This window comes from Molothrus ater, chromosome Z (assembly GCF_012460135.2).
Source record: "Molothrus ater isolate BHLD 08-10-18 breed brown headed cowbird chromosome Z, BPBGC_Mater_1.1, whole genome shotgun sequence".
In the NCBI taxonomy this organism is placed as follows: domain Eukaryota; kingdom Metazoa; phylum Chordata; class Aves; order Passeriformes; family Icteridae; genus Molothrus; species Molothrus ater.
Window position 1 is genome coordinate 8,778,473 of NC_050511.2, and position 22,295 is coordinate 8,800,767.

At 52.2% G+C, this 22,295-nt stretch overlaps 1 protein-coding gene across 3 annotated transcripts in view; it reads left to right on the forward strand.

Annotated features, from left to right (window-relative positions):
• The window catches only part of CNTFR (ciliary neurotrophic factor receptor), a 202,847-nt gene that overhangs the window by 99,672 nt on the left and 80,880 nt on the right, over positions 1–22,295 (forward strand). For all 3 annotated transcript variants that reach the window (XM_054517960.1, XM_054517959.1, XM_036403708.2), the window contains one exon: positions 19,268–19,349. In XM_054517960.1, the coding sequence (XP_054373935.1) occupies positions 19,268–19,349 (82 nt within the window). The remainder of the gene's footprint in view (positions 1–19,267; positions 19,350–22,295) is intronic.

A 22,295-nucleotide genomic window follows, 5' to 3' on the forward strand; every position in this document is an offset into this window, starting at 1 on the left:
GGCTCCATTTGCAGAGCACTCTCTTGCCGTGCAGGACACTTCTGGGAGATGGGGCATCTCCTTGGATGCTCTTCTGAAGGCTGCGGATCCTCGCAGTAACCTGCTGCCCTCACAGAAGAAGCACTGTGTCAGGGCTCTCCTGGCCTCTACCCACATCCCAGTTCTCTGAGAAGGCATTGCTTGGAGTCTTGCTTTTGGTGCAAAGAATTGCCCTGAAACTGCAGGCTTTGGGCAGCCTCCCATGAGGGTATAGTTGTCACTGATACAAGCACAAGCAGGCTCTGAGTAGGGGCAGAGCTATTTTCCTTATGCAGAGCCCATTTTCCTTGTGCATCACAGAGGACCAGCAGGACAGGGGTACATCTCCAGGCCTTTTCTCTATTAGCATTGTCCTTAGCCCCTCCAAGATGGGCCCTGGGTGTCTTTGCCCTCCTGTGCACAGGAGCTTCATGGGCACTTGCATGGCATCACTGGGTGAGACTCATGAAACAGGATGAAGACCTGCAGCCCACCACAGGGGGCAACACCAGCAGGATCCATGTCAAGCAGTCTGGAGCCAGGGTGTACCCAGGTAGCTGGGAACACAGGCCTCAAGAGTTTCTTTGGAAAAGGAAGTCACAGCCATGTAACACAGGCAGGGCTGTTCCTGTAGCATTCTGTGGCCAGGGAGCAATTCCCTTTGGGAAGCCCAGATGCAGCCCTGCAGCTTTTTCCTAAACCTTCTTAATTTTGTCACTGACTCCAGCAATGTGAGGGCTTCCCTTGTGCCACGAATGCTTGTTTTGCAATGGAAGTGACATTTGTTTCCTGCAATGACGACACTTTGCCCTTCCAGAGCCAGCTGAATTCTTGCTAATCCTCCCTTCCCTCGATTCACACATTTTTTCTTCATTCTGCTCCTAGACCACGGCGCTTCGCTAAGCGTCGCAGTCAGCAGCAGGTAATTTAAGCACACATCTGCTTGCAATCTGGGAGGAAGGAGAGAGGCAGTTTGTCTTTGTTAGAGGCCTGGCGGTCATGGCTCTTTGCTTACCTGGTGGCACAAAGAATTTTCTGTGGCTCTGTGGGGGCCAGCTGGGACCAGGGGTCAGCTAGGATGGGGACACCATGCCTGGCGCTGATCCCTTGCCCAAGGGCGTCTTTGGGCATGTCCAGCCAGGGTTGATGTGCTGCATCACCCAACTTGAGTGCTGATATCTGCCACGTTTGGCTTCCTCATCTCTCTTCCCTTAGGACCCCTTCTTGTGACTGATGGGCTTTCAGCCTTCTCCAGTGAAGGCTCGCTGTCCTGCTGGCTGGTGGCACCCAGGTTTGAGAGACAGAGAAAGCCACAGGAGTCAGTACCCAGATCCATGCCCTTATTTCAGGAAAACTCTGAGGTTTTGGTCTCATCCCTATGGATGAGACAGGGAACAGTGAATTAATTCACAGGAGGAGGTTGGAGCTATTGCTGGGGGCGTGGGGGGATTAAATAGCACCAGCCTGTAGGAAACCAAGGCTTGTCTCCTTCCAGTGCTTCAGGGCAAACTTATTTCAGCAAATTCTCCATCCCCTATTGCTATTCCCTCTCTTGGGTTTCCTCTCAATACACCAAGCTGCTCGGTTTATTTTTGGAGCTGCCCACTCCCCACTGGCAAAACAGACATGCCAGTGCATTTATGTGTCAGAAAGGCTGTAGGTCTGGAAATCAGGAGGTAACTGCTGATTTTCCTAAGGAAATGAGGACATGTCCCTAAGTTTTTCCAAGGAGCTGTAGGAGTGGAGCGCTGCTAAGATGCTATCATGGGATATTTGGGCTGTAGAAGGATGCTGCAACCCTGAAACACTCCTCATGCACCCGTGCAGCCCCCTCCTTCCCTGTTCCAGTCCCTGTGACTAGTTTTTAAATGCACTGATGTTTTTCTTCATGTTTTGCTAAGTTTAGACTGCTTGCCTTTTCTCTCGGTGTCCCAAAACAGCTGCTGAATGAAAGGCAATCTTTTTCTGATATTCAATACCATAAGAAGGAGTGATTTGAAAATGTGTTGATTCCTTGGACTGTGGGAAAAAGACCTGTACTGCTGGCAAAACTGGACTGAAAAGTAATGTGGGTTTTTTCAGGGTGGGTTTTTTTTTTTCTTTTTTCAATAGGTTCATGGAAAAACAACTCATATTTCTTCATTGCTTTGAATTTTCCCTGGAGGATTCTAAGGGGCTGAAGTCTTGTATTTCTATACACTTGTTTGCAGAGACAGCAAAATACAGTGGATCCGCACAAAAGCCTCAGATTTGGCAGTATTGGAAAAAGGGGATCTGTGTAATGCCCTGAAGCATCATTCTTACAGCCCACAAAAGCCAGACATCCCAAGGGGAGCCCAATGCCAAAATTAGCTGAATTCCCAGCCACATCAGTGGGGTGAAGTGGCTGTCCAGCAGCCCGTGCCGGAGGAGCTGTGCTCCCTGGCCCTTGCTTTGACACAGATGTTTTGTGTCACGCTCAGGCCCACTGGCAGCAGTGCCGGAGCTTTCCACTCCCTGTGCCTTCAGGGCATCCGTGAGGGAATTGCTCCCACCATCAGGCTTTACCCCACTGGCTAAGTGTGGGGTGAGAGGCTGATACCCAGGCTTGATCCAGATGCTGCACTGCTGGCTGTGCGTGGGCTTTCCTCCACCCAGAGAGCAGCCTCACGTCCTCTAAAGATTGCGTGTTTGAGATATGTGTAATATTAGTCCACGTAAATCACATCAAGCCCAGAGTTTCCAGCACTGCTGGCTTGGGCTCTTGCAGACTGGCTCGCTGTCACTCAGCCACGGGCCGTCTAGGTTAGCTTAATGAGGAAGCCAGACTAAGATGAAATAATTAATGCAGCTGTAGAAGCCTTTGGGGAATTAGGGAGCTGGCCCAAATCTTCCTCCCCAGCCAAAGCACTCCAGGCCTTTGTGAAGGTTTGGAAATTCTCCATTTCCACTGGGTGCTGAAGGTGGGTCTGTGGTCCTTCCAACCCAGGATGCTCCCAGGAGCTCTCTGAATCAACTGCATAGGCATGGAGATCTGGACTGGCTTCAGGGCAGCAGATGGGCTGGGACTCTGAGCAGGGAGCATTGTGGGGAGTCACAGGTGTTTTGGGAGGGTGAAACTCCCATGAGAGGAGAGGAGAATGGTGCCAGGCTCTGTGGTTGGGACGCTCTGTGGTTGGGATGCTCGTGTTGGCTCCAAGAGTCGGGAGATGAGTGAGAGACCTCTCACTCAGGGCTTTCCCCGCTCCACCAGTGCAAATGGGCAGTGACAAGGGGAGGCACCCCCTCCCACTGTGGTCCTGCTGCTCAGCACGAGCCCAAATTAAAGAAGGTTTATTTAGTAAACCCATTCCAGGATAAAGCATTTGATTTATAGGCACCCGATGGCGCTCCAAGGAGAACTTGTACAACTTTAACTGCATTTTCTCAGCATCACACCAGCCCAATAAAAGAGAGTTCATATGCGCTGCACAAATTCTCACTTCCAATATAAAAAAGGTTTTATGAGACTGGAAGTCTCACTGGCTCTGCGGGGCCGGGTGTATTGGCGGATACTCCGCATGACAGACCCTTGATTCCTCTTTGAGTTGTCAGACTTCAGTAGCATTTACAGCTATTTAGCTCTCAAATTTTATGTGCAGCTCTGAGAGAAATGTGTCTTTTAAATACTGCTCTGTCTCATAAACAGCAGTCTGTTAAACCATGTCAATGGTACAAGCAGTTTGTGGAGTCCTACAATCCAATCGCCTTCAGGTCCGCTCGTTACCTGAGCAGCAAAGTGCTGAACAACTCAAAAAGTTAATTTCTCGAGCCAGTTGTCTTGGCTGGGAATCAGCTTGCCAAGCAAAACCTGTTAATAACCATGCTCCAGCAGCCCATATTCACGTCATGTTTTAGGTAGAGTCTCACTTGCTCTTTGCTCACTCAGACAAGGATCTGGTGTTAAGTCATCTGCACTACGGTTATGCCAAGAAGCCATCAGCAAGTTCACATCCCTGGATTTTTTCATCCCAAAACTTTGAAGCACAGGATCCTTTCCTTTCTAGAGGATGACCCTTTGGTCTTCTCTTTGGTCTTTCTCCTCAGAGAAGGAGCTGGAGGCAGAATATTTCCAAGGTGCTGTCCTTGACCTTGGCCATAACAGAATCCCTTCACTGCCCCTTCAAACTTCCCCCTAGGACATCCCTTTCCTGTTGCTTTTCCCCTCTGTGCTTTTCCTAGCCATGGTTCAGGGGAATTGTATGTACCACATTACATCTCCACTGTATTTATTCGGTGACCCAAGCTGAGCCTGCTTGTATGAGATGAGGAACAGAAGCTTTCTTGCCCTTTTGGCTGATAGTGCAATCACACCAGGTCCAGCACTGGGATATAATTTATGGACTCTAAGCAACAGGTCGGAGCCAAGCCAGACATGAGCTTTCAGACTCTTTTATTTCATTCTTTCCTTCTTCTTCTTCTTTTTTTTTCTTTTAAACTTATTATTTTAGCGTAAACTGGTAACTTTATGTGTGTGTTTTTGAGCTTGTGTCTCTTGGAAGGTGCAGACGGCGTGGAGAGCCCGGGCTTTGGGCGCCTCCACCCCAAGGCGTGGGGTAACGAGTGCTTGGATGCCTAATTGCTGCCGTGCGCTGCAGCCTGGGAGGTTTGCTCTCCCATCGCTGCCGTTTCCGTGTGTAATGAGCCGGGGGACGGCGAGGAAAAAAAATATATATATATATCTATGTGCGTGTGCAGCATGGTTATTTTCAAATACGAAATTGCACCTGCAAAAATAGAAGCCAGGAAAAGGACTGGCAGGCAGCTTGGATCTGGGAGGCGCCATGCGTGCGGAGCAGAGATGGAGACGGCGTCTCCGAGTTCCTTTCCCATGCTCGCGACGCCTGATAGTTTTAGCGGACATGGCTTTTCCTCCCGCTTGCATTTCAATTAATCATCTGCTTGTCAGCGCTCTTCTCCCCAGCTCCCCTCCCCGCCGAGTCCCGGGGAGCGCTGCGCACACATGCAAAGCACCTATGCACGCAGGCTGCGTGCTGACGGGCTTGGCCGCTCATTAATCACTCACGGGTGTCGTGCGAGGCGGTCCCCCCAGAAGGAAGTTTGGAAAGGGGACACACAGACATCTCCTTGGTCTCCACTTTATCAGTGGGGTTGAGCTGAGCACAGGATCTGGCCTTGACACACTGCAGTCCCACGGTCTCTGTTCGTCTCCATGCTCTACGTCCCGCTCCAGGCAGAGAGCTCGTCAGATGTGTTCACCCAGATTTTGCCTCCCAGTATTTGAAACAAGCACCGAGCAGGTCCATCCCCCTCATAATTTGTGGGGGACTTCATCAAATTTAGTTTTTCTTGCCAGTGGCATGCTCATCTGTCCAACCAGCTTAAGAAATGGACTGAGGAAGCTCTAGTCCAGAATCCTGCCCCTGGCAGGATGAATACTGAGTGTGGACCAGTTTACTTTGCCTGTTTGGGTTTTGAAAACCTTCAGGCTTAGGTACTACAACCTGTCTGGGTTCAACTTCCAGCAGGTGACTGTCATGAGACTATGCCTTCCTTATGGCAAGCCTGAACCTCTCCTGTTGCAGCTCTTGCAGTTGATGCCTGTTGTCTCTCATCTTCCCACCATGGAGGAAACAGCCTGTCTCCATCACCTCAGTGATCTCTAGGTAGGTGTTGTCAGGTTGCTGTTCAATCCTTCCAAAACCATCACTTTTACAGGCTGTGCAAGCCCTGTTTTGTCAACCTGTCCTCATCCCCAGCCTCATCACCACCCTTCATGGACTTACTGGAGGTCAGCATTGCCAATCTTATACCAGAGCCCCAAAACTGGGCACAGTGCTCCAGATGTGGTTTAAGGACTTTTTTTTCCATTTATTTTTTTTTCCATAGTGAATCTTACAGGCCTGCCTAGGCATACACTTGGCATCAAATTTCCCCTTTCCCATTGGGAAAGCTTGCCAAAATATATGAAAATTAATAAAGTCTGTGTGTGTGTGTGTGTGCATGCTAGTGCGCACACTTATTTAGGCATGATTCCTCTTTTGAACATTCAGTAGATTTTTTTTTTATTAATACTTTTCACAAGTGTCTCTAAGAACTACAGTTTGAGCCCTGCACAAAGCTCTGCTCAGAGGCTCCTCTGCAACCCCAGCAGGAGCTGTGCCCTTTTCCCGAGCTGTCTTTGACTTTGCTTCCACAGACACTGTGGGATCAGATGGTTTCTTTTCCTTTCCTCTCCCCTTGCCCAGGGTTTCTCCTAATTAGTGCTCTGAGGTTTATCTGCCAGGTGGAAGCTTTTTTTGGGGCCAGTCAGAATTGCTCCAACAAGGCTGGTACACTCTGTGCTGGGAGGTGCTGTAGCTGTAGAGAGCAGATTGTGAGGAATGAGGGATGCAGCCAGAGCTGGAGAAAGAGACCACAAATGCCTTAGGAAAGGTTAAAGAAGGTTGGGGTCCAGGTAGGCTGTAGAGCAGGAGACAGAGGTAGGGGCTTACAGAAAGAGGGGGACTCAAGGGGAGCAAGGGAGCATTTGCTGGAGGTGAGCATCCCAGTGAGAGCATGCAAAGATGCTCAGGGTGAGCTTAGCTCCTTCCAGAAGAGCTCATTGACATCTTGCAGAAAAGCCAATGCTGCTGAGAGAGCAGCTGAGGGTGAAGGAGGGGAGCCAGCAGCACTGGGGGGAGATGAGGGACCAAACAAGCCATGGCAGTCATCCCCTTGGTGGGTCAGGCTCAGCTCTGTGGCCACAGCGAGTATTTTCAGCCTTCCTTAGCTTTGCAGAAGGGCATTAGCTAACAGATATGCCCAGTGGCAAGTCCAGGATGAGCCAGCTCCACATTCCTGGAGTGGAGAGCTGGGACGTGAATTGAAACCTTTTGCTGTGCCAGGGATGTAGAAGCCAGGCTCCCACTCTCCATCCAGGCAGCATCAGAATGGGCTCAAGCAACCAGAAAGCAGCAAAAGCAGGGGCAGAAATCTGTTTCCCCACATTTGCTGCTCATCTGTGGCTCTACCCTGTGGTGAGCTCAGCGAGCTGATGAGTACGAGCAGACCTGACCCTGGCTCAGTTTTTCCTTTGTTCTGCCATTGACAAATATTCGGGGATTGAAGTGAAATACTGTGCTTTTCTCTTCCAAAGGAAAAAAAAAAAAACACCACCACAAAAAACCCAGAAACCAACCAAAAAAAAAAAAAAACCAGAAGGGAAGGAGCCCCTTTTGCATACTGCACCAGAGAACCCTCGTCATCCTGTAGCAGGAGGCCAGCACACACATGAATATTCCTGTGCAATATGCGCAAGTGATGAGCCCCATATGCAGGCCTTGGGAGAAATTTAATGTTTTCTACGGCATTTTCCAAAAAGTCTTTCTATCAAAGTGCTTGGTCAGGAGCCAAAAACGCCCCAGCTTTCGTGGCCCCAGCTGGTTGACACTTTTTTTATTATTTTATTTTTAAATGCTGATGAATATTTTCTAATTAAAAAACAAGCCCTCCCCTAAACTGAGCCTTGCTCCAGTGGATGGAGTGGAGCCAGAGACTGGGAGGGGGCTGGAGCCCACTGGGGATTCCATGGCTGCTCTTGGCTGATGGATTTCTCTTCCTTCGGTGCTGGAGCTTGCAGGAAGGGTCCTCAGACAAAAGGCATACGTGGTTCACATCTGCCCTGCCATGCCTGGTGGAAGGCAGCCTGCCAGGCAGGGGTGGCACCCTGGTTCCTGCCTGCTGCCTGGCCCCCAGGAGAAGGGAGGAATGAGGGCAGGCTCCAGACAGAAGATTTGAAGCACACCAGCCTCCTGGTGGGGGAGATCACTGGGGTGCAGCTAGGCAAGGGGATTTCCAAGTCAAATTTGGCACTGCAAGGGCAGTCCTTCATATACTGCCCACAAAGGTGAGAATGAGCAAAGCCATGGTATAATTTTAGGGATGGAAGAGATTTTAGGGGTGGTTGCTGAGGAGAGGCAGATGCATAAGATGAGACTTGATTCTGGCACTTGTCTTGAGCACAGGATCAAAAAGTCCTGATAGTTTTAAGGCATGTGAATGGGGTGCAGATTTGGAGAGCGGCTATCAGGGGCATAAAAGGGAGATCAGCACTGGTTCTGTGACCTGGAAGGAAAGGAGAGCCCAGAGTCCAGTGAGAACCTGGATGGTGGGGCAGGGTGATTGTGCAGGGAGTGTGGGGCCAAGCAAGAGAAGTTATCAAGCACTCCCCTGCTTACTCCTGGAATCTGGTAGCATGACCACCTCCAGAGTCACAGCTCCTATAACTGCCCTAGGGTAAATGAAGACCTGGATCTGTGCTCCTTGGCTGTGAGTCTTCATGGCAGATCACAGAGGCCACTGCATTCATGTTTAATGTTTGGCTTTGAGGGCTTACTAGTGGAAAATGTGTCTTGCTGCAGGAATAATGGCAGCAGCTGCCCTCATCTCCAGCCTCCTTTGTGACAGCCACATGGCTTGAGAGTGGGAGTTCACAGGGCAAAGCTCAGGGGATGGAGAAAACGCTTCTGGGGTCTTGCAAGGTGGAATTCTCCTAGCTGAGTTGTTTTCCTCCTATATAGCCAGGTTGGCTTCTGACTCCTTTCATGCAGGTTGTTGGGTAGGAAGGTGATGGCATGTCCATTTTGGATCCTGTATCCGATAAAGAATAGGAAAGAAGAAAATAAAGAAGGGAACTGAGCAGTTTGACATCACTAAATCAGTTCTGGGGCTTGGTGCCAGTGAATGCATCTTCCCTCCCTTACAGGGCTGAAAACAAATTGGATTTTAGTCCAACCTCTTCTTTATTGGGTATTCATTTAATTCTGCTGGCTTTGTATGGCAAAGTCTTCCTTGAAGAGTGCATCTTCTTGGCTTCATTTTTTGGAAAGAGGCTGAGACTCAAATACAGTCTCACACCATGCCTCACCTGCCAGAGGCAGCACACAGCAATGCTGGGCTTGCCAGAGCCATGCTTGGTAGAAATCCTCATTTCCAAAAGGGTGTTTTGTTTTCCCCATCACCACCGAGCACACCACACCATCCCAGCCCGGGTCTCAGTGGACAATCACTCAATCCTCCTCTCTGCCCCGTGGGAGCTGCTTCCCTGATGTCAGGCAGGGAATACCTCTAACAAACATGTTAATTTAAGAGCTGTTAAAGCCCAGGGGCAGCGGGAGGTCACAGTCGGCACAAACAGATGGTGTTTTGTCCTTGATAATTAAACTTTCCTCTAGTTTTGGGTGAGATACTTTCTTGACTTTTATTTCAGCACAGCTGCCTTCAGCCAGCTCCTTTTCTCCCTCCTCATCCTCTGCTTGCCCTCGTCAAACACTGCCTGTGAGGCCTGGGGCAGGATCCCAGGGAGATCGAGGATGCCCAGGGGTTTGCAGAGGGGTCCTCAGCAGCCCCTTGGTCTCGCCCCACATGCTCTGCTGGCTCCAGGCTCTGGCAGTCAGAGTCCCTCAAAGAGGCAGCAATTGGAGGCCAGGAGAGGAGTGCCAGCCTGGGGTTTTGGGGTACCCCCAGCCTGTTTCAGCAATGTTGCTTCTGCCTCTCGTGGCTGCTTTTCCCTTTCCACCAGCTGCATCCAGCCAATGCTAAGTTGAGAGGGGGCAAGGGAGCAGGGGCCAGGGAGGTCCTGCTGCAAACTGAGGCAGCAGTGGTGCCAAGGCAGCTGCTGTCATGTGGTGGAGCTTGGCTATGGCTAGGGCCATTTCAGAGCAAAAAGAGGACATTTTCTACCCCCTGCTATCCCAGGAGGGTGTTTGCAAGGAGAAGAGTGCAGGCACATCACCCCAGTGCCACTGCCAGCCTGGGCTGAGTTCTGGGGCAGACCCCTGCGCCTACTGAAGAGGCTGCTGGCAGCAGAAAGCCCCTTCCAGCATCACTGGAGCCAGCATGGGCTGCTTTCACCCAAGGGTGGGATTAGCTCCTGCCTGCAAGGCTGCCCTTGTCACTTGTCATCAGGGCATTATGGAGAATCCACATGCCTCAGTTTCCCCCTTCAGTCGCCCACTTCAAAAGCTGGGTGCTGCTGTGACATACGGACACAGACCCCAGAAGGCTGCTCAGGACATGCTGGGCACCTCTGGAACCACATGGGGTGAGAGTGGTGATGGAACTGGGTGAAGCAATGACCTGCAAACCCCATCTGTGTGCAGGGTGGGCTGAGTTTCCCTCCTGTCTTCTTTTTCCTGCCCAGGTTTTGAGCAGTATTCTTGCATGAGAAGGAAGGCAGGGGGCAGCCCATATGCAGGTGGAGGACAAATGTCCTCATTGTCCCATCTGTCCTGTCTCCCTGCAGTGGCCTGTGATGCCTCAGCAGCCTGTGGGACAGCGACCCCAGGACAGTTGGTGGTCTGAAGGCTTTAGAGGCAGTGGGGACACAGCACCTCCTGTGGAACCTGGACAGGGAAGGACAGCAAGCAGGGACCAGTGGGGAGCACACAGTCCCCAGCATCCTGAGCCCCTGTCCACCTCCAGCAGCGCTTGATGCTCTCTTTGGGCCTTGGAAGCTGCCTGGCTCCTGCCTACCCCATCCTCCTGCCAGCTTGTACTGCAGGCATGGAGGAGAGATGAAGCAAAGCAACACAAGCCATAGTCACCATCCCTGGAGGTATTTAAAAGACATGTAAATATGGCACTTAGGAGCAGGGTATAGTGGTGGACTTGGCAGTGTTAGGTTTACAGTTGGACTTGATGAGGCTTTTGTCCAACCTAAATGATTGATTTTATGATTTTGTGTTCCTGAGGCATCTCTGGGGAGGCAGCATTAGAGTCATTGGAATGTCTTCCTCTGTGCCAACAGCTTAGAAAAAAAAAGAAAGCCCAAGCAAAAAGCCAAGCTAAAATTAAAATGCCCAAGAAGCTCTGTACAACAGGGTGTTTCATCAGTTACTCTTCTAGTACTGCTAAGCCAATATCTTCTTCCCTCCTTGGACAAGACATCTACCAAGATCTCTTCCAGTGCTCCTCAGTCCAATCTGCTCGTGTCCCTGAGCCCCTGCAACACAACTTCAGGCTGTCATCCTCCTCCAGCTCTCTCTCAGCACGTTGGCAAAAAGCAAGCCTGTCCTGCTGCTTGAGCAGCAATGCTGTGGCCTCAGTCCTTGGATACCTCTGTTGACTCAGGAATGAGCTGTAGCTGTCCTGGCTTGGGGACATCACCACTAGGAGGTTTGCTGGGGCCAAGCAAGCATGGTCCTGCCTGTGCTGGAGGAAAGGGGTCCTGCAGGGTGCCAGCAGACTGTTTGGGGTTGCAGCTGGCAGTTTTGCCCTGCTTGCCCCTGTGTTTCCACAGCAGTGCTGTGCTCTTCACCTCACATAACCCCAGTGCCAGCAAGCTCAGACACAGTGCCCACACTGTGTCCAGCCCCTTGCCTGGGTGTTGCAGAGAACAGCCCTCCAGAGGAGCAAGACTGGGCTAGTAAGATATGCAGCCTTTGTGTTTCAATCAAAATAATGTTTCTGTGTCTGCAGGTGCTATTGAGAGGGATGCTAAAGCTGCTGTGGCCAGACATGCCCCAAAATCTCTCCTAGCAGTGACCACAGGAAACAGCAGGCTCCTCTGTGCCATGTCTGCTGTGTCATGGGCATCCAGCTGATAGAAGAAGTCTGTCTGGACAAGCCCTGCCTGTCATCCCTTTCCTCTTTCTTTTGCTCAGGATGGCACATGACTATGCCACAATCCAGATTTTAATATTAGGCTGCTTTTCTCTGCCCTGCAGCTTTGGATCTGAAGGGATGTTGGGTATTTCATAAAGCAGCCTCACTACAGAGTCTCCCCAAGGCAGAAAACAGGGTTGTGAACAAAATCCTTGGGGGACTGAAGGGCAATGCAGCCCCGCAGACAAAAATAAGAAATGTTGTCAGCACTTGCCTGGAAAGCACAAACTGAACCTGGTGTGAGACAGCAGGACCTTCCTAAAGTATTTGGGGTGGTTTGCTCAGTGTATGGGAGTTTGGTTTTGATTTTCTGGGGTTGCTTTGGTTTTGTTCTGCAGCATTCATTTTCTGCTTTTGTGGGTGGAGGCTGGGAATCAAAGTGCCAAAAATCAGCATAACACCAAGAGCTCCATCCCACAGTAACCACATCCTGGAGACTCAGAGCGAGCAGGAATTGCTCCCAAATATGCCCATCTTAGGTGATTTCTCCAGCTTCCAGAGAGGAGCACTGGGAGGCACCTGAACCACCAGCATCTCCCATCTCCACTCTCTCTCCCTTCTCTGTCTGATCCCTTCTGTCTGTCCCTGACATGGCACCATCTATGGAAAAAGCACTGCTCAGGACCTCATTTGAACAGAGGCTCCAGATAAAAAGCATTGGTCCTGGCTGCTCTTTAATGGAAGCAAAGATCCTATTGATTCCTGCAATCTCTCTCTGCAGGGAGCCAGGAAATGCTCAGTGCAGAGGAAAGCTGAGTAAAAAGAGAGGGAAAATTTCATTTTCCATTATTGGTCCGAGCTTTCCTGCATCTCAAAGGCTGCCTGGGTGGGGCTGTGGGCTGCGGAGGGGTCGGGCTGGGGTATGGCAGCTCGGCTGAACTTCCTGCCCAGGTGGCACTGGTGTCTCTGAGGAATAGTCCTGGGACAGTGTTGCTCCCCTGCCATGGAGATTCAAGCCCCTGCTGCCCTGCTGTGCCTCCTCACAGTGCTGGTGTTGAAGGTGTGTGATGCTCATTAGAATGCTGTTCCTTGTGCTGGCTTTTATCACTGCTGGAGCAGACAGCTGGCCTTGGAGTGCTGCCCTCCACATGAGGAAAAATTGGTAGGCATGGTGGGAGTTTGAGGACAGGTATGGGCTGTGAGAAACATCTCCCAGAAGGCTCCAGGCGGGAACAGGGAATGGGCACCAGCAGGAGCTGCCTGTGCAGCAGCACTGCCCCACAATGGATGTGGCACCAGGGGCAGGCTCACTGGAGAGGTGCCCAGTGATTGTACCTGTTCCCATGCTCTCCTGACGTGGTGCTCCTGCCTGTCATGGGGCCATGGAGGGATCATAGCACCCCAGTGTGTCCCAGGGGTGGACTGCACTGTCCTGATGCTTTTGGGCACCAGTTTGAAGAGCTGCAAGATGTGAGGTGAGAGCCCTACCTTGCTCCTGGAGCAGGAGTCCCCCAGCCCCTGGAGCTGCAGGGTGACAACCTCACTCCTGGGACTCTCAGGAGTCTGCTGGTCTTTCTACAGCTCCCTGCCCCAGTGGCAGCATGTCACCATGATCCACAGAAGCAAGAAATTACCTGGGAGCCAGCTTGCCAGTCTGGGGGATTCTCAAACAGCCTGAGTCTTTTCATGGGTTGTTCCTCCCTAGACCATCCCAGCTACGCCTGGAGCTCCTAATCTCTGCATCACCCTCTGAAAAGGAACTCTGATTTAATCTGGGCTGATGCTCCCTCCCAAAGAGCTGCTTTCTTCAGCCCCATGGATATGGGGAGCAGCTTTGGTCATTGCTTTTCACATTGACACACCTTGCCAGTGGCATCCAGGGAAGATGGAGCAACCTTCAGCAGGGATGTTGGAACCAAGAGTTCTGCAAGTCCACAGCTGCCTTTGGGGGCACACCTTCAACCCAAGCAGCTGGGAAGCTTTGTGAGGACCACCCTTCCACCATTTGCCCATCTCCTAGACCATGAGGGCACCCCCTGCACTGCCATCCAGGGGTCCAGCAGTGCTCACTGGATGGCAGAGGCAGGGTGATGAAGGAGCTCTGCTGTGGGGTGCTCCTTCCTCCAGGGTATCCTCCTCCTTGGGGTCTTTTCTTCATTACCAGAAAGGGAGGAGGTGGAGGGAGGAAAGTCACAGTCCACGAGAGCCAAGAGTGAATTTATTTCATCTGGCCCCAGTCATCCCTGTGGCACTCATGGTCCAGGGGGGCAGTACTAATTGCTCTATTGACAGTGGGGGTTTAAATTAGATTTAAGAAAGCCTTTCAAGCAGTGGGGATTCTGTCTCTGCTGATAAGGCTTTCTGATAGCACATATGAAGGAGATGATAAAGTCCCTCTTTTCTCTCTTCCTCGTAGGCAGCAAAGAGGAGTTTAGTGCTGACAGGGCACTGTAAGGCCCGAAGGCTTTAGGACTGTTAGCAAGTGTCTGATATTAAGTGACAACTATTTTTTCGTCTCCTTCCCTCGTCTTGCTGCCAGGGATGATCTGAAAGGAGGAGACAGCACTCAGTGCTGTCGGGTGCCCAAGCAGAGCTGCCCGCACATGGTGCAACACCTGGGAACCTGGGGCTGGAGGGTGTCCTGCACACTTTGGTGCTTCACTGCTCATAGCAGCACCACACCCTGTCCCTGGGGAGGGATGGCATGCCACAGGAGGCACCCTGGATCCCCAGGACTGGGAGAAGCTGTGCATCTCTGGCCTAGGCTCAGGAGTTGAGAGTGACTTTGGTAAGGGTGTTGTTCCTCCTTCAGTAACGCTGGGCCCAGGAGGTGCCTGCTGAGAGTGCAGAGGCACTGTGATGCCTACAGCTGGCATCTGCTCTACAGGCACAGTACCACACCTCAGCAAGAGGCAGACTGTGACCTGGCCTGCAGAACAGGTGTGCTGCAGTGCCTGCAGTCAGCATCTGCACTCCAGGTGTTGGGTACCACTCACAGCCAGCCCCTGTGGTGCAGGTGTGCAGTACCACCTACACTCGGCAGCTGCAGTACAGGTGGTACCTGAGCACCTGCTGCTGGTGTCTGCAGTACAGGGGAACTGTAGCAGCTACAGCCTGTGTCAGCAGACAGGTGTCCATGCACAGCCCAAGTGTGCAGCATAGGTGTCCATCCACAGCCCAGGTGTGCAGCACAGGTGTCCATCCACAGCCCAGGTGTGCAGCACAGGTGTCCGTGCACAGCCCAGATGTGCAGCACAGGTGTCCATCCACAGCCCAGATGTGCAGCACAGGTGTCCATGCATAGCCCAGGTGTGCAGCACAGGTGTCCATCCACAGCCCAGATGTGCAGCACAGGTGTCCGTGCACAGTCCAGGTGTGCAGCACAGGTGTCCATGCACAGCCCAGATGTGCAGCACAGGTGTCCATGCACAGCCCAGGTGTGCAGCACAGGTGTCCATGCACAGTCCAGGTGTGCAGCACAGGTGTCCATGCACAGCCCAGGTGTGCAGCACAGCTGTCCATCCACAGCCCAGGTGTGCAGCACAGGTGTTCATCCACAGCCCAGATGTGCAGCACAGGTGTCCATCCACAGTCCAGATGTGCAGCACAGGTGTTCATCCCCAGTCCAGGTGTGCAGCACAGGTGTCCGTGCACAGTCCAGGTGTGCAGCACAGCTGTCCATCCACAGCCCAGGTGTGCAGCACAGGTGTCCATGCACAGCCCAGGTGTGCAGCACAGGTGTTCATCCCCAGTCCAGGTGTGCAGCACAGGTGTCCGTGCACAGTCCAGGTGTGCAGCACAGGTGTCCATGCACAGCCCAGGTGTGCAGCACAGGTGTTCATCCCCAGTCCAGGTGTGCAGCACAGGTGTCCATGCACAGTCCAGATGTGCAGCACAGGTGTCCGTGCACAGTCCAGGTGTGCAGCACAGGTGTCCATGCACAGCCCAGGTGTGCAGCAGAGGTTCTAGCACAGCATCGACAGTCGCTGTGGGCAGTGCAGTCACACAGCGGTGCCTGCCTGCAGGACAGGTGCTACAAAGCTCCTTTGGAAGGCTCAGGGCAAAGCTGGAGGGGAAGGAAATGACTAAACAGAGTTTGTTTTCCACCAGTTCACCACTTCAGAGCCAGACCTCATAACAGCTCCTGGTGGTGAGTTGTCTGATGGAAGACTTTGTCATGGAAACACTAGGTTTTGAAACTACCACTTTTCTTCTGTGGTAGCCACACACTTCTAGAATGAGGGGTTTATTTATTTATCATTGCTGAGAGCAGCCTGTGGAAGGTGAGAGTTGTGGTGGGTGACTGGGGTGCAGCCCACATCCCTCACCAGCCCTGCCCTGGAGCTGCTGTTTCCAGGTGCCAGTTGGTACTCCATTGCTAAAGCTTTGGAGATTATCTTAAGGGAGAGCTGGAAGGGATCCATCCCCTTGCCTACTCAAAAGAGGACACTGGGACTGTTCAGCAGAAAGTGCTTTTTGCCTGGATTCACTGGAATCCCTTGCCTGGAATCCCTTTCACTCCTGCTGTACCCTGCCTGGGACTGTCCTCACCCCATCACACCACAACAGCTAATGCCACATTGCTGTGCCCCTTCAGTCCTGATCCAGCTCAGGGAACACAGGCCTGGAAACCTTTGGTTTCGACTGAGAGCTGCTGGAGGGGACCTTATCCATGTCTGTGTTGAGTTGCCTTCTGCTAAGAGTGACAATGACTGATGCCCTCACTATTCTTGGTATCCAGGACAAGGCAGGGAAAGATCAACGCTTTGCTCTCTCCCCAAGCAGGAGGCTGGGGACAGGGAGGACGGCTCCAGAGCTGCTGGTCCACCACTTCATATGTTCCCTCTCCCCCTTTCTTCCTCCCCAGGCTCCTCTTTCCTCTCTACCTCCAAGAAATTATTCATTACTGGGCAAAATTTACCTTTTGCACAGAAGATTGAGTTTCACACTGCGGGCTTTGCTGTGTAATAAATGTGGTTCCCCTCCATCACCTATAAACTGCTCCCTGCTGCCATGGGGACATAGCTCAGGACTCTGCACACCTGGTCAGCTGCTGCTCACTGGCCTGTGCACCCGAATGCCAGGGTGCTGGCTTTTACTAGAGAAACAGATAAGCAAGCAAATACAGCAACAGAAATTTGCATTGGAAACATCTGCAGAAATTGCAAAGGCTTTTTTATGTGCTTGGGGGAAAAAAAATCAACATGGCTTTGGGCAAAACAGTCAAACAAAGCAAATACTGCATGGAAAATTGCAATTCAAGTGAGAAGAAGTTGGTTTTCTGGCTAGATTTTTGTCCTAAAATAGCTTCTCTCCTCCCTGGTCCCAGGGCTAATCTCTAAGAAGAAATGAGGTTTTCCAGGGTGAAAGCAGCCAAATGGTGAATTCTCTGTGCTGTCACTGGAAGCCTCTGCCTGTGTCCTGGCCATGCCACAGAGTCCTCAGGGATCTTATCTGGGTTCCTCTGCTCTCTCTTACTCCACCTGTATCCCTTGAGACCATCAGTGCTTTGGGACAAGAACCATTCCCTGCTACATAACTCTGTTTTGATGCTGGCCTAGGTGCATGGGCAGGAGCAGCAGTAATTATTTTAAGAGCTGATGAGACAAGGGAGGAGCAGCAGGGGGTGGGCAGCAGGTGGCTTTGTTCCTTGGCAGGGCCGGGTGATGCTGCTGATGATATTTGCACTGAGCCAAGCTGAAGGCTGCATCAAGGAGATCTCACACTTTCCAAGGAGCAGGCTGGTTGCTGGGGGGTCCTGTCCCACCTCCTGTCATTGACATTGTCCCCAGAAATGGGGTGGCTGCACTAGCTGGAGATATCTGGGCTGTGGTGAAGGGAGGCCATGGCCCCTGGTTCCTTGCCTGCTGCAAGTCCTGGTGCCACCCATCAGCCCCCAGGGCTGTAGAAAAGGAATATTCAGTGGAAAGTAAATTTGAGTGTAAATAGGGGGAGTTGGTTCCTGGGTTGCAGGTGGTTTCCCAGCTGCTCAGGGTCCCACATGCCAGCAGTGCCCCAAGATGTGGCATTGCCACCTGCCTCAGGTTCCAGCTGTCACCCACTCCCTGAGGTGCCTCTTGTGATGGCAGCTGGAGCACAGGTGGGGTGGCAGTCAGGGAGCCATGCTGTGGGCACAGAGGGGACACATGGAAAAGGCAGTGGAGAGCAGGCATGAGAGAAGCAGGGGGGAAGAAGAAGAGTGAGTGATAAGGAGACTGTAATTAGCACTTGGCGCTCCTCGCCTAGAGCTGTCAGAGGAAGGTCACCTTCATTATCTCTGTTTCACAGATGGGGAAACTGAGGCACGGGGAAGGCAGTTAGAGTGATTTGCTCAAGGTGACCTGTGAGGGCTATCAGCAGGGTCTGGGTCTTGCCTGTCCATGCTCTGCAGCACCAGGACAGTGGGAATGGCTCTTGCTGCCAGCCCTTGGAGCCCAAACTCAGCACTGAAAGATCAGTATTAAAGGACATGGATCCCTTCTCTACCCATCTCCAGGCTCATCCTCTTCAGACCCACTGTCTCCCCCAGCATCCCTGCCCCTAAGAGACATTTGAGATCAGGCTGGTTCAGCTGCACCCCAAAATCTGCTCGTGCAATCCCACCCAGCTGCTCTTGCCTTCCCTCCAGCCCTGCAAAGGCTCCCTGTGAGCCCGAGGCCATCTGGGCTCCTGCAACAGTCCTGTTGGGTAATGGAATATGTTTTGCTGGATATTTTTCTCTCGCCAATGGAGCTCCCCCTTTATTTAGGTTAAAATGGATGCCATCTGGCTAATGAGCCCATACTCATGTTCTAGATTAAAAGGCAATCCTGTGCACGGCACTGGAGATTAGAGAGGCTTAAATGGTTTTGAAGGTGCAATTTGCTTTTCATGCATGGTGCAATTTACTTCCTGGTGGGTGGGCCTGCATCCCCATGGCTGTCCCCAGCAGCTCCATCCTGGCTCTGGTCTCCTCTACCAGCCCTGGCTGCAAGAAAATGAGAGCTTGAGCATCTCCAGCCTGGCAGGGCCGTGCAGGGTAACCTTGTAGCTGTTGCTGCCATTTGCCCACTCCTGGAGGGGCTTTTTGGTGCAGGCAGGATGTCTTTATCACCTGCTTTCTTAGCTGTCACCCTCTCCACACCTCCCTGCACCACAGCATCCCCTGGGACAAGGCACAGCTCACCAGGACAGAGTAGCCTCTGCCCCTCTCCCAGCCCAGAGAAATGGGGGACAACTGTAGCCCATAAAGATATTGATGGCAGATGGCTGAGGTTGAGGTCTCTGCTGTGATCAACATCTTGCACATCCTGCAGCATCAACTGTGAACTACCTGGGTGTGCTCCCATCTCCTCAAAACCCCTCAGCAACCCATTTGCAGGCAGCGTTGGCTCCTGGGATGATGCTGCATCTGCCAAGAGAGCCCCACCAGGGACTGGATTTCCTAAGGAAAACTTTGAAAATGAGACAGGGAAGATGAAGCATTTGTGCAAGGCATGTCATCACCTCCAGGCACCTCCCACAGAAAGTGCCACAGGCTATGGAGTGATGAAGCGTGCCCCAGCAAAATGCCTTATTTTGCAGTGAATTTCCCCTTGGCTGCAATGGAGCTGGTTTTACAGTCATCTCCTTGCAGTCTCATCACTGGGGGCTCTCAGCCCTGGGGGCAAACCCTGACTGCTCCTGCCTGTGTTTGCTTCCACAGATGGCTAACCCTGTGCCGTCAGCCTGCTGCGTGGTGCTCGCCGCGGTGGTGGTGGTGTACGCTCAGAGGCACAGCCAGCTGGGTGAGTCCTTCACGCCTCCCTCCCAGGCCCTGGGGGTCCTGAAAAATGGGAATCCTGCTCCTTCAGCCCCTCTCTCCTGGGGGAATCTGGGTGCACCCTCCATGTGTGACTGATATTATTTATCAGGCATGTTATCACTTCTCTCCATGACAAGTGTCCCCTCCAGCCCAGCACTGTGGGGTTTGGGCATCCTTCATCTCCCTCTGCTGATGCCCCTTGCCCTGCCCACGGCTCTCTGTGTCCCTACTGCTCTGGACTCCTTTGGCCACTCTTTTGTAGATGCTGCCCCATGCAGCCTGCCCATGAAGGAGTCAGGAGTTGGGAGGAAGCATCAGCCTGACAGCTCCAAACTCTGAACACCCTTGACAGCTCCATGATGCCTGGACCCACAAAAATGATGGATGATGCTTCACCCTGCTCTCACCTCCTTGGAGTGACTTAATCCCCACTGCCACCACACATCTGTGCCCACCCCTAGCTCACCTCTCTCCGGGTTGGCAGAGGATTCAGGGCTTATTTTAGTGGTGGCTTTAGAGGGATCACCCTTTAGAGTCACTGGTGGCATTGGGAACTTGAGGAGCCCCACATGATCAGGGGTCTAGGCAGGAGCAGGAGGATTATGAAGGATGGTTGGGTTCTGGTGTAGAGTCAAGCTCTGCAAAAATAGGAAAAAATGGGGAATCTCCAGAATTCCCTGCTTTTTCTGGCAGCCTGTCTGTAGTACCTTTTAGAAGATATTGGCGGGGAATTTTGCTCATTAACTCCAGTAAAGACATCTATGCATCCTTGGGCTCTGTGAAATTGAGGAATCTAGCCAGAGTGCCCACTGAGCTGCCTTAAATCCAGTTGGGTGGGTTTACATTGCCACAAGCTTCCTTGGACACAAAGCAGCCAGGGTTTGGCAGCACATCCGCATTGCATGGGGACAGCCACTCTCTGGACACAGAAGGATCTCGCTGGCTGGTGTTCCAGGAAGGTCCCCAACCCCTTCCCAGGGTGCCTGCTCAAAGCATTTGGGTGCTGGGCTGTATGTGATGGTGGCATGATGCTTCCTGCAGAGAAGCAAGCTGCTCTCTCCTGCTGTGCTTGCAGGATCACTGCCTGGGGAGCTTTAAAGGACCTGGCAATAGGACAGCAGAGCATCCTTTGGATGCTTTGAATACTAACCCAGACCTGCTGCACAGGGAGGTGCACAAAACACAGGAGTGCCAGGTACTTCAGGGTTGCACACACTTGAATTGTGTTGTCTAGAGAAGAACAAATGCTGCTGCTCACCAGTGAGCAGGACCAGACATTTTGCCACTGACAGCTGGTGCAGAGCTGCAGTGACTGTCACCTTCTGCTCTGTGATACAGCAGGATTCAGGGGGTCAGCAGCATAGCCTCCCATGTCCTCGTGTCCCCCCTGTTTCCTATGCCTGCCTGTGTCTGGGAGGGAGGTTTCTGGGGCACCAGCAGAAAACTGAAGCTGCAGAGGCCTGTGTGCATCAAAAACTGCCTGAATGGAGTGTGAGAAGTGTGGCAGGGCTCTTCCCATCTGTAGCAGCTTCACTGGGGGACAAAAAAAGAGTACAGAGTCAGAAAATTACTTATGAAACAGTAGGACACCTTCAGGACTGTCCTCAATCTGTCCCTCCTGGGCACCTCTCTGAAATTCCGAGGTAGGCTCTGGGAAGGAGCTTTGGAGCAGCAGATCTCCCTCCCACCCCACCGTGCCCGGCTCAGAGAGGCTGCACACAGGCAGGTCAACACCAGAGACCCAAAGCTTGTGCCCTGTGCCTCACAGCCAGAGTCCATCCCCTGCTGCAGCCTCTCCTCACCAGCCAAGCCCAGAGCTCATCCCCCGCCAGCCGGGCGCTGGGGCTGGAAGTGCACAGCAGGAATGGGGCGGGAGGATGGATTAATCCCACTGGTGGCAGGGACCCGGTGGAGTGGTGGGGAGATGCTGGCACAGAGTCCATTTATCATGCACTTGAGGCACGTTCGACTTTAATAGCTCATGAAGCACTCTAAGAGATGCATTAGCACTGAATACTTGAGTGAGGAGGATGTGACAAGCTGTTAAGTGAGCATGAGCACGGCGGAGGGAGCCTGGCCACCCTCTCCTGGCTCTCCTATGCACCACGGTGATTACTGGAGCGTCCTGCAAAGTGCCACATGAATTAATAAAAGCAGCATCAGGCTTGGTGAAGGTGAGGCTGTTCATGTATTAACCCCTCTGCTGCTCACCTTTAGTCCTTCTCTTTGGAGCTGGCAGAGCATCTGTCTGGGATGCAGAAGCCTGGGATGATCCCCACTGTTGGGGGAAGGGAGTGGAGGGGCTCAGAGGTCAGTGGATTTGGGGTTTCTGTGACCTTTGGGGTGACAGAGCTCCCTTGCTTTGCATGCCTGGCAGGCTGCTCAGGTTTCACGTGCATGACACAGCTGGGGACTGAAGTTCCCAGGGGGAGGGAGACCAGAGACATCCATCAGGGCAGCTCCAGGGGCATGCTCTGAGGCTGGCACTAATGTTCTGGCTCTAGCAGTGGGTTTGCGGTGTCCTGCTGCAGGGAAAGGCAGAGGGGCTATGGAAGAGCGTGTCCAGGACTGTCATCCCCAGTGTATGAATAAACAGCTTTAGATGGGGCTTCCAGATTGGGCCAAGCTGCCCGCAGAGATGGGCATTGCCCTGGACAGTCACAGGGCTGTCCCCATCTGCACAGATCCAGCTGGCATGGAGGGATGGATGTGATGGTGTTCACAGGGGTCCCAGGATGAGGGAAGAGACATGAATCTTGACTCTACGTTTCAGAAGGCTGATTTATTATTTTATGATATATATTGTATTAAAAGAAAATTATATATTATAACAAACACTAAAAGAATAGAAGAAAGGATTCCATCAGAAGGCTAGCAAGGAATGAAAAGTAATGATAATAAAATCGTGTGACTGCTCACAGCCTCAACA